The 14,772-nt window shown below is 42.9% G+C and overlaps 1 protein-coding gene across 2 annotated transcripts in view; it reads right to left on the bottom strand.

The window, feature by feature from the left end:
* Positions 1 to 3,401: 3,401 nt before the first annotated feature.
* Positions 3,402 to 14,772, bottom strand: part of roraa (RAR-related orphan receptor A, paralog a) — a 205,968-nt gene continuing 194,597 nt past the window's right edge. For both annotated transcript variants that reach the window (XM_037767806.1, XM_037767807.1), the window contains 9 exons: positions 14,300 to 14,385; positions 12,746 to 12,887; positions 9,224 to 9,619; positions 8,486 to 8,607; positions 8,247 to 8,379; positions 7,177 to 7,284; positions 6,102 to 6,212; positions 5,492 to 5,604; positions 3,402 to 5,104 (listed from right to left, as the gene is read on the bottom strand). In XM_037767806.1, the coding sequence (XP_037623734.1) occupies positions 4,940 to 5,104; positions 5,492 to 5,604; positions 6,102 to 6,212; positions 7,177 to 7,284; positions 8,247 to 8,379; positions 8,486 to 8,607; positions 9,224 to 9,619; positions 12,746 to 12,887; positions 14,300 to 14,385 (1,376 nt within the window). In that variant the 3' untranslated portion in view covers positions 3,402 to 4,939. The remainder of the gene's footprint in view (positions 5,105 to 5,491; positions 5,605 to 6,101; positions 6,213 to 7,176; positions 7,285 to 8,246; positions 8,380 to 8,485; positions 8,608 to 9,223; positions 9,620 to 12,745; positions 12,888 to 14,299; positions 14,386 to 14,772) is intronic.

Raw genomic sequence — 14,772 nt, 5'->3', positions numbered from 1 at the left:
CCTGTTCCTCTGTAATTATTAAAGCCTTGTCTGGGGTTTATTTTATTCACACACTGTGAGAACAAACACACACACACACACGCACACACACACACACACACGCACACACACACACTATTGCTTTTTACAAACAGACAACAGAGCAGAGACAGAAGGACCAGCACATTTTACTGTATACTATACACTGATTGAATAGCACACTTAGCATCAATCCCTTGCTTAAAGCGGGATATCTCAAAGTGAGAATATACAGAAGGACATCACTTTACAGGCCTGTGTGAAGGCTTAGACACAAGTATCCATGTGTTTGATGACCATTTTTCTGCTATCCTGCCAATATTGCAAACATACCACATAAGAAGATGAAAACAGAGTGATGGGGCTTTTTTTGTTCTTTAGACTGAGAGTCATCAGTTTGAGACAGCTGAGTGAATAAAAGGATGATGACTGCACTGTAGAGACCCGTAATTGTAACACAAGGCATATTGCTTGTTTTATATTTGTAGAACACATTACATGCCACTTGAATGAAAAAACAAATTTTCACTTTATGAGAGAGAGAGAGAGAACCGTTTTGGTGGTAGACCTCAGCTGATTTGTTTTATGAGACCATCAAGTAAAACAGAATCATTTTTCAAGAAACAAACCAATTTTTGCAAATAAATAACAGGATATCAGCCAAACCTCCATCTCTTAATAATTGTCTGAACTGCATGTTCAGTGTGCTACGCCACCTCCTCTCATCAATAGAGTGCTTTGAAGAGGTTTTTTAATAAAGACCTCATAGATTCACATAATCAAATGCTCTGCAACTGTCCAGAGGAAAGCGAGCTGCGTCTCCTTCGGTCTACCTGTTACCTCCCTGAGCGTTCACACCTCATCCTCTCTCGCTGCTCTCGCCGGGCCACTGGGCCTCTCAACCTGGATTGTCTAGCAGTGTTCCAGACTGGGTTTCTTTTGCTGGGAGACTGAGGTTTACTAGTCGTAGAGGGCTTGTGCATATCCAAAATAGCATTGGATCATAACAGAGATTATTATTACTTATAGTACAGCATATCTACTACAACCCAAACACAACAGATTTAGTATTGCATAAGAATATTTGGTTTTTCTAACAAAGAGGGTTATCATTTTTAAAGACCCTGATGACACCGTTTTTTTTTTGTGTGTGACAGGAATATGCTGATAAAATTGCGGTTTGTAAAAGTGATGGGGTTGTTGTGTTTTGTTTTTTTTTTACAAATGAGATTTTCTTGAACTTGACCGTAGGGGCGTGGTGGTCATTGAGTGGCTAGGGGGCCCCTTAAGGACATCAATAATGTCTGATGAAATGTTAAATCTCAACCACTTCTCATGGAACATCCCTGACAATAAAACACACAAACTAATGAGTACAAACAAACGTCCTCTCAAACAGAAAAGCGCAAAAGAAACTCTTCCCTGAGGGGTGACAGCACAAGGCGTTAACGCCTCGTACAAATTGCACGGCAGAGGAATGATAGTGTGCAAACAGAAAAACAAAAGACAAACAACTGGATTCTATGTTACGGTTGGTGACAGATGTATCAACATGCTTTGTTGGGTTTCTAAAGGGATATCATTTTTTTCTTTTTCTTTTTTTTGCTCTTTTTTTTTCTCTTTTTCTAGAAGCCGCTACTGAGATTGCTGGAATGTCTTAGGAATCCATTCTACGTTATAGACAAGTAGACTGGAAAGCGGAAGCAACGACTACTGTTTGGCACATCCAGGGTTTTTTCTACCACTTTTTACTACCACACTGACAAGAAAAGACACACTCAACAAAACAGAAGCACAACAACAAAGCATTCTGAAAATAGCACTTGTCCTACCATTTTTGTTTCTCCCCTAATCATACAAACAACAGCTAGTCTAATTATTGCAGGAATATAGTTAAGTGCTACCTGACATCTTTTTTCTCTCCCTCGTTCTCTGTCGTGAGTTTATTAACCAAAACATGTTACAAAAATAGAAGCTTTACTACCAGACAAGGCTTTGAATATTCACTTTCCCTTCACTGTTTCTTCTGTGTCCTGTTGTGGCGTTTGCTGAGGCCGAGGCTGCGGCGAGAAGGCAGATAAAGTCACTCAAAAACAACGGAAAACATTTTGTCAGAGGCTCATGAATGTGCTTTTAGGTTAGACCGTGTTTCTTTGTCATTAGGCTGTCAGCTTGCTTGCTGTATCTTTACCTTCCACTAGATGGAACAATTGGATTACAGTCTATGTGTGGATCTTCACGGCTATTCAGTGTAGATTTGTAAGTCCTTGCTGGGATGTTTCCTTGTGGCCTTCTTTACACAATACGTGAGGTTTATCAAAGTAAAATTAGTACCAAATATGTTGAAGAATATGAACGCCAGTGTACATCCTGATTTGACCGTTATCAGACCATTAAATAGGCGTTATCAGTCGCTAAGCACCATAGATGTGGGTCAGTAGGGGCTTACTATGTTGTAAAAGTGAAAGAGAAACTTAAAAGCAACACGTTCTAACATGTTGTAAAACTGAAAGAAATGTCAAGTTTTGAACACAAACAAAAAGGCTTCTTTAGGTTAAGGCAACAAAACTACAACTTAGGTTTAGGCAAAAAAAAAGCACTTAGTTAAGTTTAGGGAAAAACACGGTGTTTTGGGTTGAAATAACTACAAACACAAAGTCAACTACACATTGTTGGTTTCACACGGGATACGAAATCCAGTCTCCTGGGTGGAAACCCTGTTTATACTACGGCGCCTGATTTCCGCTTCTGCTCCTGTCATTATTATTACTATAATTTCTATGGTCGCTAGAGGTCGCTGCCGTGTTCTTTTACACCTTCTTTCGGTGATCTACCAGGTGAATAGATGATAAAAACCTACTAGCAGGTGTAGTAGGCCCCTACTGACCCACATCTATAGGGTTTATAGCGACTGATAACACCTATTTAATAGCCTGACAACAGTCTAATCGGCTGGTGTTACAATACCGCAGTATTGTTGTACTTTAAAAAAGGTTTAATGGGGACCTATTATGCTTATTTTCAGGTTTTGTATTTTGGGTTTCTACTAGAACATGTTTAAATGCTTTAATGTTAAAAAAACGCTTTATTTCTCTCATACAGGCTGTGCTTCTGCACCTCTTTTCACCCTCTGTCTGAAACACTCTGTTTGAGCTCCTGCCCCGCCCTCTGATTGGTCAGCTGGCCCACTCTGTTGTGATTGGTCAACCGAACCAAACTCTTCGGACTCCGCTCCAACTCCACTCAAACTAGCTTTGTTTGAGGGCGTGCCAAAACTAGCCGCTAGGCAGATATTATTCAAATGTGTTACTTGGTGACATCACCACGTTATGGAAGAAAAGGCGGGACTTCAATCAAGGCGTTTCAGGCAGTTCAGGAGCAGTAACTCCTTTTGGCCTAATCTTTGGGCTTTGTAACTTTGCCGAATGTTTAGGTGCACAAAAAAAAACGTATATAACACATTAAAGAAAAGAGAAAAAGCACAAAAGCATAATAGGTCCTCTTTAAACGAATGCTGTTCAATCCAGGTCTGTTCATAACAAAGATCTAGAAATCCACGAGACTGTAACGTCACTACAAGGTTTGTTGGCTGTTATTGTATGTGTGCATTCTCGCTAAAAGGAGTATCAGAGCTACACTTTGTCAGGTGTCATGCAGGCGGTTATTGTTGAGGTAACAGGTGATGGAGCTCCTCTAACCTGCCTTCTCATCCGTGCCTCTTTGTTCACCAACCAGCAGCCTCGCCAGCAACCCTACCAGACAGCCCTTAACACTTCCAGACCAGTATCATCTGCAGCTCCAATGGACTAGCCTCCGTGACCATGGTTCAACTTGTATTTCTTGTGCACATGCAACACATCACTAGGTAAATATACAAGTCTTAAATTAAAGAAAGGTGTAAATAAAAGTGCCTTATCAATTCAACAATTAAGAATGGTCTAACTACTAATATCATACATGTTATTTAAAATAGATTCTATAAACATTACTTTTTTTCTGTATAGTAAGTACTTATGACCATATACCCTGTAGTACATTATAAAACAGGTGGAATGGACCCTTTTCGTTGTGTTGGTGCCCCGTGCTTCTCCAGGGCACCTGTCCAGAGAAGGATTAATAGCAGATGGCCTTACATGATTTCACTATGCAACAATGGTGGATGGAGTCTTTGACAGCTAAAATCATTGCGTTTTTCATTAGAATTACCAGAATTCTATGTTTCTTTTTTTTCTTTTTTAAACGATTGTCCACAGAGAGGTGTCGATTGCATCACCATGCCGACGGACCCTCCCTCAAAGTCGCTGTGAGTTTTCATTCCAAGAACCGCGTCCAAAAGATACGACTGAACACAAGAGGAAAAAAGGGGCTGAACTTGACCAAAATGTGCGCATTTGTCAGCAGTTCATTTCGGAGATAGGGATAAGACTATTTGAATGTGAAAATCCTTAAAACTGTTTTGGGAATGTAATCTCAAAAATAATACTGATGCGGATTTATCTTCTAATTGAAGACATCTTCAGCTATTTTAATTCCAAAAGTGACTAATTGTTTATACTCTTACAAGTCAGATGCATAAAATCATAATAATAGCGATGCAATAAATACTGGTGAAAATGAGTGAATGAAAATTAATCGTGATAGAAAAATGCGCAAAAGAGGGTCAAGTTCAACCAGACAGAAATTATTTGTCCCTATCTCCTCTTCGCGTCCCATGGGGTGTCGGGTCCCACAAGTCTTCCAAAGAGAACTAAATTCAATAAAGTAAACCTTGAGAATCAACTCCCTAAGCCCTCCCCCTCCGATGTAAAAGAAGAACAGCGTGCCATCTGTCCGCTCCGGTTTGTGCAGGGCACCAATAAAGTGTCTCAGATTCCTCCTCCACATTCCCCTACGGTGGGCACACTGGCACCTGGCAGGGCTGCTACCCGTCAACGGGCATGGACTGCTCAAAGTCTGATCCGAACAGCTCCTTGTATAAGGGGGGGAAGTGGGCACGCACAATGTCTGGGTATATTGCTTTGAAAGCTGTGAGCTTCTCTGTATGCCTACTGCACAGCGCTCGCAGTGTCGACACTTTGCATATCAACTGTGGAGAGAGAGGAGACAGGCTGTTTAGATTCACAGGGAGGCAAGGACACGGAGCAATGGTAGTGAAAAACATTCCTCCCTGCAGTGTATTCCCGCTCACACGGGGGCAAACAGACTTGTAAATATTGAGACAAGCGCTCAGGCACGAGGAAAACTTGACACTTCATATCATGAAGCTGGTACAATTGATAAATTGCCACTTCTTTACTGATAAAAAGGCATTTCATGTAACATTATGAATGCTTCCCCTTAATCTAATGCACTAAAGATGGTTGATGGCCTGTGGATAAAGATCCTAAACAGTGGGAGATTACTCTGCTACACGGGGAGAACACACTTAGCAGACAGGGATAATGGATGGAGTGTGCAGCGCATCGCACTGTACCTTTGTAAGTATACCATCCTCTCTGTGGTTCTTCTGCAGGACGTGCTGGAGGGCCAGTTGGATCTTCTGCTGGAGTTTCTCAACCTTCACCTTCTCCTGGAGCCAAGACCGGTCTGCAAGGTAAATTATCACAACTTGTTAATGTAAAAAACACGTAGGCTCCTTAGCACATGTAAAAAAGAAATGACTAAGGCTGACCCAAATGCTTCGAAGCTTCGATTTTTGCCATGGTAATCAACCTCCAAATCACTATTTCGAATGCTTTGTTGTTGTTTCTTTATATATAAGTATGTAATAATAACTATAAATCCCCAAATAGCCCATGAAATACGGAATAATGTTATAATAATGTTTGTTGTGTGTAGAGTAGTGTGTGTGTACAATAGTGTGGCAACGGCACTGACCCGAAGCTTCGAATACCTTGTGGTATTTCTCACCGAAGCTTCGAAGACCAAAAAATGGTATTCGGGACAGCCCTAGAAATGACGCAGCTCCGCTAATATAAGACACTAATTGACAGAGAAAAACAGGAGGGCAACAGCGCTCCTTGTCGCGGTGAATGTGCGTCTACCTTTTTTTTTTTTCTCTTTGCACTGTGAGTGACACCTACCAGCAGACATCAACACAAAGGCGGAGAACAGGGCGATCTCATCCTCAGACAGGTGCATAGAACACAAGTTTTTCCCAAACTCGAAGACGGAGCTGATCAAGTCGTCACAGCCTGCCACAGCAAAGGACACAGAGAGAGGGCTCAGGATGAGGAAGACCAAAGAACAACATTCACTCTTGATCTTTATTGGGAGAGAGGCACACGGGGAGGGGAGAGGAAGGGGGAAGGAATGAAAAAGAGCGGCATGCTGACAGCACATGGGAGCGTCTTAAGCAGAACAGGCAATGCTTTTACTGAGTTTTGCCTCCCAGACGAGTCACTTTTGGCAGTTGGGTGGTGTTATGCAAGCCAAAATGAGGTCACTATTGAGGCTTTTAGTTAAATCAATTATCGAGAATACAGAGAGACAGGCGGATGCCACCGCGGCTCGGGAAGCCCATCACTCTGCCTACCCCGCCGCGGACCCCTCTGTACGCAACACACAGGACACTCTCAAAGCTGGGACAGATACACATGCTCACTCGCATACACACACAAACAGGGAGTTACAAGGAATGGCAAACTTACACCAAGAAACAGAATTCAGCATTTTTACTGCCACCGTGGGACACATTTACATTTTTTTTTCCCCGTCAAAAGGCAGTCGGAAATGTGAGAAAATGCACGGTGGAGAGCCTCACTAATGTCATGGCAGTCAAACACGAATGCTATTTGCTTTCGCCTGAGATGTTTTATATCAGACTATCATTGATGGTTTTGATAGCGCTCTCCCTACAGACACTCCGTCTGGCTTTATTTATTCCACAGTTACAGGAGCCATAAGCAGCAGAGCCTCACTAACATCTCTGTTCTACCATAAATAACCATTGCAGAGACAGCAATGCCAGGTGAGGCAGGGATGAGTGCTCCGTGTTTGCTTCCAGGCCCTCAGTACTGTGTAGAACAGAGCAGCAGACTCTAATTTTGGCTATTACACCACAGGAAGGAGTAAGAAACACACAGCAGCACACAAATACACACATGCAAACTCATTCAAACGTGCACCCACACACACATACACACCCACTCCACTTACCTAATGACTTGAACACATCAGGTCCAGCATACTTTCCATCAAAATAGACGGTGTTGTTTTGCGAGTCAAAGGCACGGCACATTCTGACAAACACAACTTCCAAAGAGCCTGCGGAGACAGACAGGAACAAGATGCTGAATCTGAACGTTGTTTCTTTTCCCCCCCCCCAACAGTTACACTTCAGTAAAGGATGCAAAACACATGATTGTGCTTTATGCTATTCCTCTACAATATGAATAACACAACCACTTTGAAATAAAGCAGCCTGCCGTCAGAGGGAGAAGAAAAAAACACCTCTGCAGATGATAATATCATAGACGGAAGGCTATTCTTCCATAATGACATGCCAGATAAAAAATTGCGGTTCATTCAGTAGTGACAGTGCTTATTCATTCAACCTTTATTTAGCAAGATAGGTGGGGAATTTATTCCATCCTGCAATTTTGTACCACTCTGTGGGAGTTGATAAGAGGATCAAGAAAATGTAACAGGAGCCATTACTGCCTCTGAGGGAGATGCTACTGTTTTAAAATGTCATGTCTGACAAGGGATCTCAGTCTTTATTTCATTATTCATATTGGCTGTGCTAATGTAAATAATACTCAAGGAAAGACCCAGGAGAGGTGTTTGTTTGCCGCATGTGCTGGGTGTTTGAGCATCTGTATTTATGCGTAAATATAGGTGACAGTGTGCACAGAGCCATAGCCGCGTTTAATATTCTGTGAGTATGTCTTCATGAGAGCAGTTTGAATAAGCAGACATCGTCGGTGTCTGAGGAAAGAGAGGGGGAATGGCAGCCGTCATGATAGGTATTATCTGAGCTCAGGAACACGTTGCTTATCTAACGCTGTGTCCATCCCTGCTCTGTACGTAAAGAAAATAGAGAGCGACAGAGACGGAGAGAGGAAACAGGCAGGGTGGGGTCTCCTCTCTGTGACACTGTCTGTGCGTGTAAAGAAGAGGGCTTTGTGCAGTCAGGTCAGCTACGCCCTTGTGACAATGCCAGAGGGGGGTGGTGGTGGTGGTGGGTGAGCTTGACGGCAGCGGGCCATGTTGACAGGCTGTCATACCTGCTTTCAGCAGCACTATCTGATCGTTCTGACACAGCTCCATGAAGCCGTCGATGCGCTTGGCGAACTCCACCACATACTGAATGGCCTCTGTTATTTTGATAGCACACAGCTGCCACATGACTTCCCGGGGCTAAGAACAGATAGGACAGAGAATGGGTTATCGGCTTTAAAACAATGGATTTGATTACTGTAACTTCGGCAGAGGCCAGCAAAGGAATCGGCTGCGGTGGAGGTACCTTGCTCTGGTAGCTCTCGACCTCCTCCTGCAGGAAGGCCTGCCAGGTCATCTGCTGCAGCTCCTCCCTCAAGTACTGACATGTCTCCATGTGTGACTTGGAGATGTTCTGGGCCAGGTGCTCTGAGAAACAAGAAGATCACAGTTAAGATCTGAACGTTACCCACAAGGCTATGTGAAAGTGAAGACCTTACTGATGAAATATGCCACAGGAAAAGAAGATTTATTTACTGAGCTTTCAAAAAGGAGGAGAGGCGGATGCGCGTGGGCTTTTTTTGACTGGGAAAAGGCTTGTTGACATTTCCTTTTACCGCCTGCAGGAAGCTCATAACTTAAGGTTGAGGCAAAGCCAATCTAGTTATGACACAAATGCATAGAGAGGAGGAGGGGCGCTACGTTACTCACTCAAACAAAGGTCACATTTTCTCGGAGAGAAATATTGAGTATAAGAATTTAAATGGTTTTGAAAACACATCTGTTAAAAGGAGTTCCTAGGCACAGGGGAGCCTAAAAAAATGATTTCCCCAGACGCCTGCCCTGCTGGATCCTGATTGGCCCTAATTAATGGAAACTAATTACAAAAAAGAGGCTCTTTTAATGAGTGTTGGAGATGAGTCTCCAACCTCCTGCTATTTTAAGCAACCTTTGTGTCGTTTGCCCCACGGTTGAGTTGTTCTCCCCCCTCCTCCATTTTGCCGTCTCTCCTCTCGTCTCCCCCTGCCTCTCTCCTGCTCCTCACCTAGTTCAGCCATGGACACGGTGGGGGAGGTTTCTCCGTTGGTGAAGGAGCAGTAAGGGAAGAAGCCAGAGCCGGGGGCAAAGTCGCAGATGGGCTCCGGCTTGATGCCGTTGATGTCCAGGCCTGACTGGTCAGGAGACGGCTGGATGTCCAGGTAGAAGCTGCTGACCGCCGAGTCTGGTTTGCTGCCATCAGGGGTGTGACCGTCCATGTAGCCGCTGAGGTCATCATGGAGCTCTGTGAGGCCATTGGCTGACAGGCCATAGCTAGGTGTGAGCGGCTCCGCCTCTCCCGGCTGTTGTTGGTGTTCACGCTGCGCCTGCTGCAGCCGGTGCTTCTGGACCTCAGCGTACAGGCTGTCTCGCTGCTTCTTCGACATGCGGCCAAACTTCACCGCTGCGATTAACGGGACAAAACACAAGTTAGACTTGAGTGAAACATCACAATCAACCAATCAGAAATATGTGATAATAACTTGTACTCAAAATAATATGAAATTGGATGTGTAACTGTTTAAAATTATACATCCTTTTCAATGCGATTGCCATTTTGTAAATTGAATTGTTGAGTCTTAACATTTTACTCTCCAGTAAGTAAAATAATCTTACCAGTTGGGTGGATTTACCAACACAAATAGACTTATTTCAATAATTTTCTATATTCTAACAAACTGACTGACTGTCATGTCTATAAAATGCCTGAAACAGTGGAATTGCTCTGAAATCATAACATGAAATCATATTAAATGCGGACTCCTTTAACAAAAACAAAATCATGCCTTGTTTAGACATGAGAAAAGTATTGAATTTTTTGGAGGATTGTTTTTTTTGGCACATTAATTCCTTACTTGCTATTAGGGCTGGGCAATATGACGATATATACCGTCAAAACGATATTAAAAATGTCTTTCGTATATATTTTTCTATATCGTTTATATCGCGATACAGGCTAGGCCTATATTTATCTCTTCTTTTCTCTATAATTTCACTTAAAACTGTTTTGTTCATTTTGCACTCAAGTTCTGAAAATGAGAAAATACTATACTTTCATTTGTCAAGTATTTAATTCACAGAGGGGTTATTTCATATAGACTATTTATTTATTGAATTACCAGAAAACATGCTATATCGTGGCATATATTGCTGTCGAGATATGAAAAGACCTATATCGTTATAGAAGATTTTGGCCATATCGCCCAGCCCTACTTGCTATAAAGTGTGGACCACGTTCAGAGATCATCTGTCAGTTTGTGCATCAGCATCCTACTCCACTATATTGATGTACCGTAAGAGTGATATACTCTTTTAACAGTTAACACTGATGACAAAAAAAAGTAAATCTCCATATTTCAGGAGGGATCAGCAATGACAGAGATTATTACGAAGATGAACAGCTTCATAAGTACAGAGGCAGTTAGTGGGAAGTGACTAACAGCTTACCAGCCACTCAAACATGAGACAGGCTAAGTCGCTGCCTCCTGTTTCAAGGTTTCCAGACTAAACAGTGGTGCTGAGAATGAGACTCCTTGGCCAGAGTTCTGGGGGCCTGGCAGTGTGTCAGCCGGTCACTGTGTGTGTGTGTGTGTGTACGTGTGTCGGTGTGTGTGTGTGTGTGTGTCTACGCACAGTGGAGAGCGAGTGGAGCGGCGAGGAGGAGAGTGCGGGCAGATGGGCTCTGGTGTGTTGAGTGAAGGCAAGAGTCACCTTCGTCTGTCCTGAGTGTGTGTGTATATGTGTGCGTGAGTATGTGTGTGTGTGTGTGTCTGGCTACGCAAAGGCACTCATAAGTGCTAATGTACTTCTGTGTTCATTCACATTCATGAATATGTATGGCACGTGAGTGTAACTGAATTTAAGCAAAGTAGTGTGCATAAAGATAGGCCAGCCTCTGTGCATGTATGTTGAGCTTTTCTCTTCTCTGTGTGGACTCCTGTTTTACAAAACATCATATATCTGCTTTGTTCTGACACAACCCTCCTCAGCTCAGCCCAGTCTGGACCGGCCCAGTCTGGACCAGTCTGGCACAGCAGGAGCCCTCCAGCAGCACACATCCCCACCTGTGTGCTCCCATTACAGCATCTCAGCTGCAGCAGCACTAATGACAACCTCTAACAACCTCCTATTTCATCAAACCTAGTTTCTATCACAGCAGCAAATTAGTCCCACAGACAAAGCACTCACCTGCTACTGGCAGACAACGAACACAGACTGACGTCTTAGCATGTGTTCATGTCACGATTTTCTTGGGATGTGTCTGTTGTGTCTCTTTGAGAATAATGGCGGTCATTATCTCTGTGTGTGTGTGTGTGTGTGTGTGTGTGTGTGTGTGTGTATTCTTTGTCTCTAAACCAAAATATCAGTAGATGCAGTTCCACATCAATACAGGGCCATGAATGAACAACCAAATAACAATAATGATAAACAGAAAGTTAAATGCACAGCTGTTAAAGGCTACTTAAAGTCCCAGCGAAATGGAAGTTGGAGCGTCTTTAGCTTCGGTACTGTGACGTATTCCCCAGTGAAATAAATATTTGAGTGTTGTACAGTTATAAGAGGGATTTAGTTAAAACCTGTCTCATTTGATTGGACCGCTAAAAAGAGGGCGGGCTTATAATGTCGCTAATAGTTGCAGATTGACTGATGAATGGATGTCATGATATCATTGGTTGAAATTGGTCGGTACTAGCTTACGTAACCACATGTCCTATTTTGTTTTACAGGAAAAAAAAGATGATCGGATTTTGATATAAAAATATAAAGAAACAGATTTTTGGTAATTCTTTTTGCATACATTGTTAAATGGATGCACAGTATGACCGGGGATGTGATCTAAAAATGCATTTCTCGTTTCATCTCGCTATAGAGTAATGGTGTTGTTTTTCTGAGTCTTTCGGGAAGTATACCTCAGACTCATCGTTTTTAATGATTCGAAATGAAAATACCTAGATTTCTACCCGGGAGCAAAGACAGTTTTTGTCCCCACATACCAAAAAGTTGCATTTCCTGCCGCAAGAAGATGCCGACTAGAAATTTACAGTAAACAATGTCCTCTATTTCTTTTATCCAATCTTCACTCATTCTTTTAAATTCAAAATTAACAGATAAATTCCAGGATTGTTTTTTGTAATAAAAAATGAGCCCTAAATATACACTTGGTTTGTTTAATGCCCTACAAAAGACCAACAGTGGTTGAAACGTTTTTTTTTTTAATGATTTAGCCACTATAATAAAGGCTTTTTGATATATTTCCTTCCTCGTTTGCCACTTGTTTTAATATTGTGGAGTGCCTTCCTGTCCATACACTACCAATAACTTCTAAAATTGATATTTTGATCCCCTGAGGAGATTCTTTCCTCTCTTGCCCGCCTTCACAGGAAGGTCAGAGTCCACATCAGCATCCCTGCAGCGCTGGTTCAAAGACACTTCAGCAGAGCAGATTCTTGCCCACACAGGGGCTCTTCACCTCCCCCGACTCACCGTGCCACCCAGCTGTATCTGCCCACCTCTCCCATCAAGCACTTACCATCTCGTGACATGCCCACTGCCAGGCACTTCTGCAGCCGGCAGTGCTGGCAGCGGTTGCGGCTGGTGCGGTCGATCAGGCAGTTCTTCTGACGGGGGCAGGAGTAGGCCGCATTGCTCTGCTGACTCCTCCTGAAGAAGCCCTGCACGGGAAAAGGAAACTCTCTGGGTTACTGGATGTACCACCGTGGGTGGAAAAAAATGTTCTGGGACTGAACGATCAATTCATCGTGTTTTAGTGCTGACAAACTTCATTACTGATTGATAGTGATTTACTGTATTCCTAGTGGTGATATTTTTTATTCTACTGCTGCCAAACAGATTAGATAATACAGTGATGGTATTTTCCTGGCTGTAATATCTGGCATTCAACGAGCGCTTTATTTCACCAGTGTGTACAGCATGAGGGGTGGTGTGTTTGGGTAGGAATGATAACAGTGGACGGTATTTTTCTTCAGCGGGGTCATTAGTGTTGATTAACGCAGCACTGGCATGTGCAGCGCTTAAGGATTGCGAGTGCACACCGACTGGATTCCTCATCCTTTGACTTAATGAATTGATTCCAGCACATCATTAACATGCCCCACTCTACTGCTCCATACACATATGTCTTAATTAGCTGCTCATTGGCTGTTTAATTACAAGAAAACAGCTGACAGCTGCCAAGTTGCTTTATAATGGAAGCCATTATGGAAACAGGCTATAACTGCCAGTGACAAGCAGCACTCTTTAATAATGCTATGATTTATGGTCCAAACTTTTGTACTCGCACATATCATTAAAGGCCTCTCTTGCCTTGGACTAATTAGCAATCATTAAAGATAGATTTCAGCAGTTTATTCTTTAGTGTTTTGTTCCTTCTGGCTCCTGTGTGTGAGGGAGAGGAGCGCTGGGATGAACAGGAAGCTCTCTCTCTCTCTCTCTCCTGCACACACACACAGACACACACACACACACACACACACATGCAGGAGCAAACAGCAAAGGTGCAGGCTGGCTGAGGAATGCTAATGATGTGCCTGGTGACAAGCACTGGGACAAGAATACACTCTAAGCACAAAATTCCCCTCACTGTGAATGGCTGGTGCATTTGAAACAGTACAAAAGGCGGCTTCAATGGAAGCAACACTGTAGCAAACAGCCAACAATCTGCTATAATTCAAAGCACTCTCCTTTTGATCATTTTATTTCAAGAAGAGCAGGCTGCAGCAGAAGCAAAAAAAAAAAAAAAAGCTGTGAAAAGACATGTCCCTGGGAGGGAAAGGCAGAGCAAGGCGGAGGGATGACTTTGTCCTACTAATTGTGGTTTTCTGTGATGTCCTGTGTGATGCTTGACCACTTTAATGATCACGTTCTGTGTGTTTACACTTCGTAGTCGCCTCTCCAAATCATTGCAAAACTTCAGCAACATTTTCAAACGTTTTTTTCCTGGCAAGCAACTTTCTTTACCTCCTCAATTTCCCCTCCCGTCTTCCCCCCCTCTCAGCTCTCCTGTCCCTCTCACAAACACTACTTCCCATGATGACACAAACAGCTCCGGTCTCTTGATGCTTACCTTACAGCCTTCACATGTTATCACGCCGTAATGGATGCCTGATGATTTGTCTCCACAGATCTTGCAGGGAATTATTTCGATTTGAGCTGCGGAGAAGAAAAGGAAATGAAAGAAATAAAAAAATTTTGCTGTCACAAGTCACTGTACAACACCCTCACCATGGATCCATGTTGGTACATGAAAGAGCACTGTGCTTCTAAAAACATCTCATCCGGTGGCTTTTGAATCCTCACTTCCACAGAGCATTAGCTGAATATTTACAGAGTTGGATGTGTGTGTGTGTGTGTGTGTGTGAAGGGAAGGAGGACATTTTAAGTCCTCACAAGCAGCCAATGTAAACATGGTGACAACTTGCATCCTAAACACAACTTGCATAAGGAAAGCTACCCACAAACCCAAATACAGCACAGTAGTATTAAAGTGGCAGGAAGTAGAATATTTTTGGCATCATTGGGCAAAAATTCCATAATAAC

The sequence above is a fragment of the Sebastes umbrosus genome, chromosome 4, assembly GCF_015220745.1.
Source record: "Sebastes umbrosus isolate fSebUmb1 chromosome 4, fSebUmb1.pri, whole genome shotgun sequence".
NCBI classification, from domain to species: domain Eukaryota; kingdom Metazoa; phylum Chordata; class Actinopteri; order Perciformes; family Sebastidae; genus Sebastes; species Sebastes umbrosus.
Note: the sequence above shows the minus strand (reverse complement) of the source record. Positions and strands in the feature narration are given on the sequence as shown.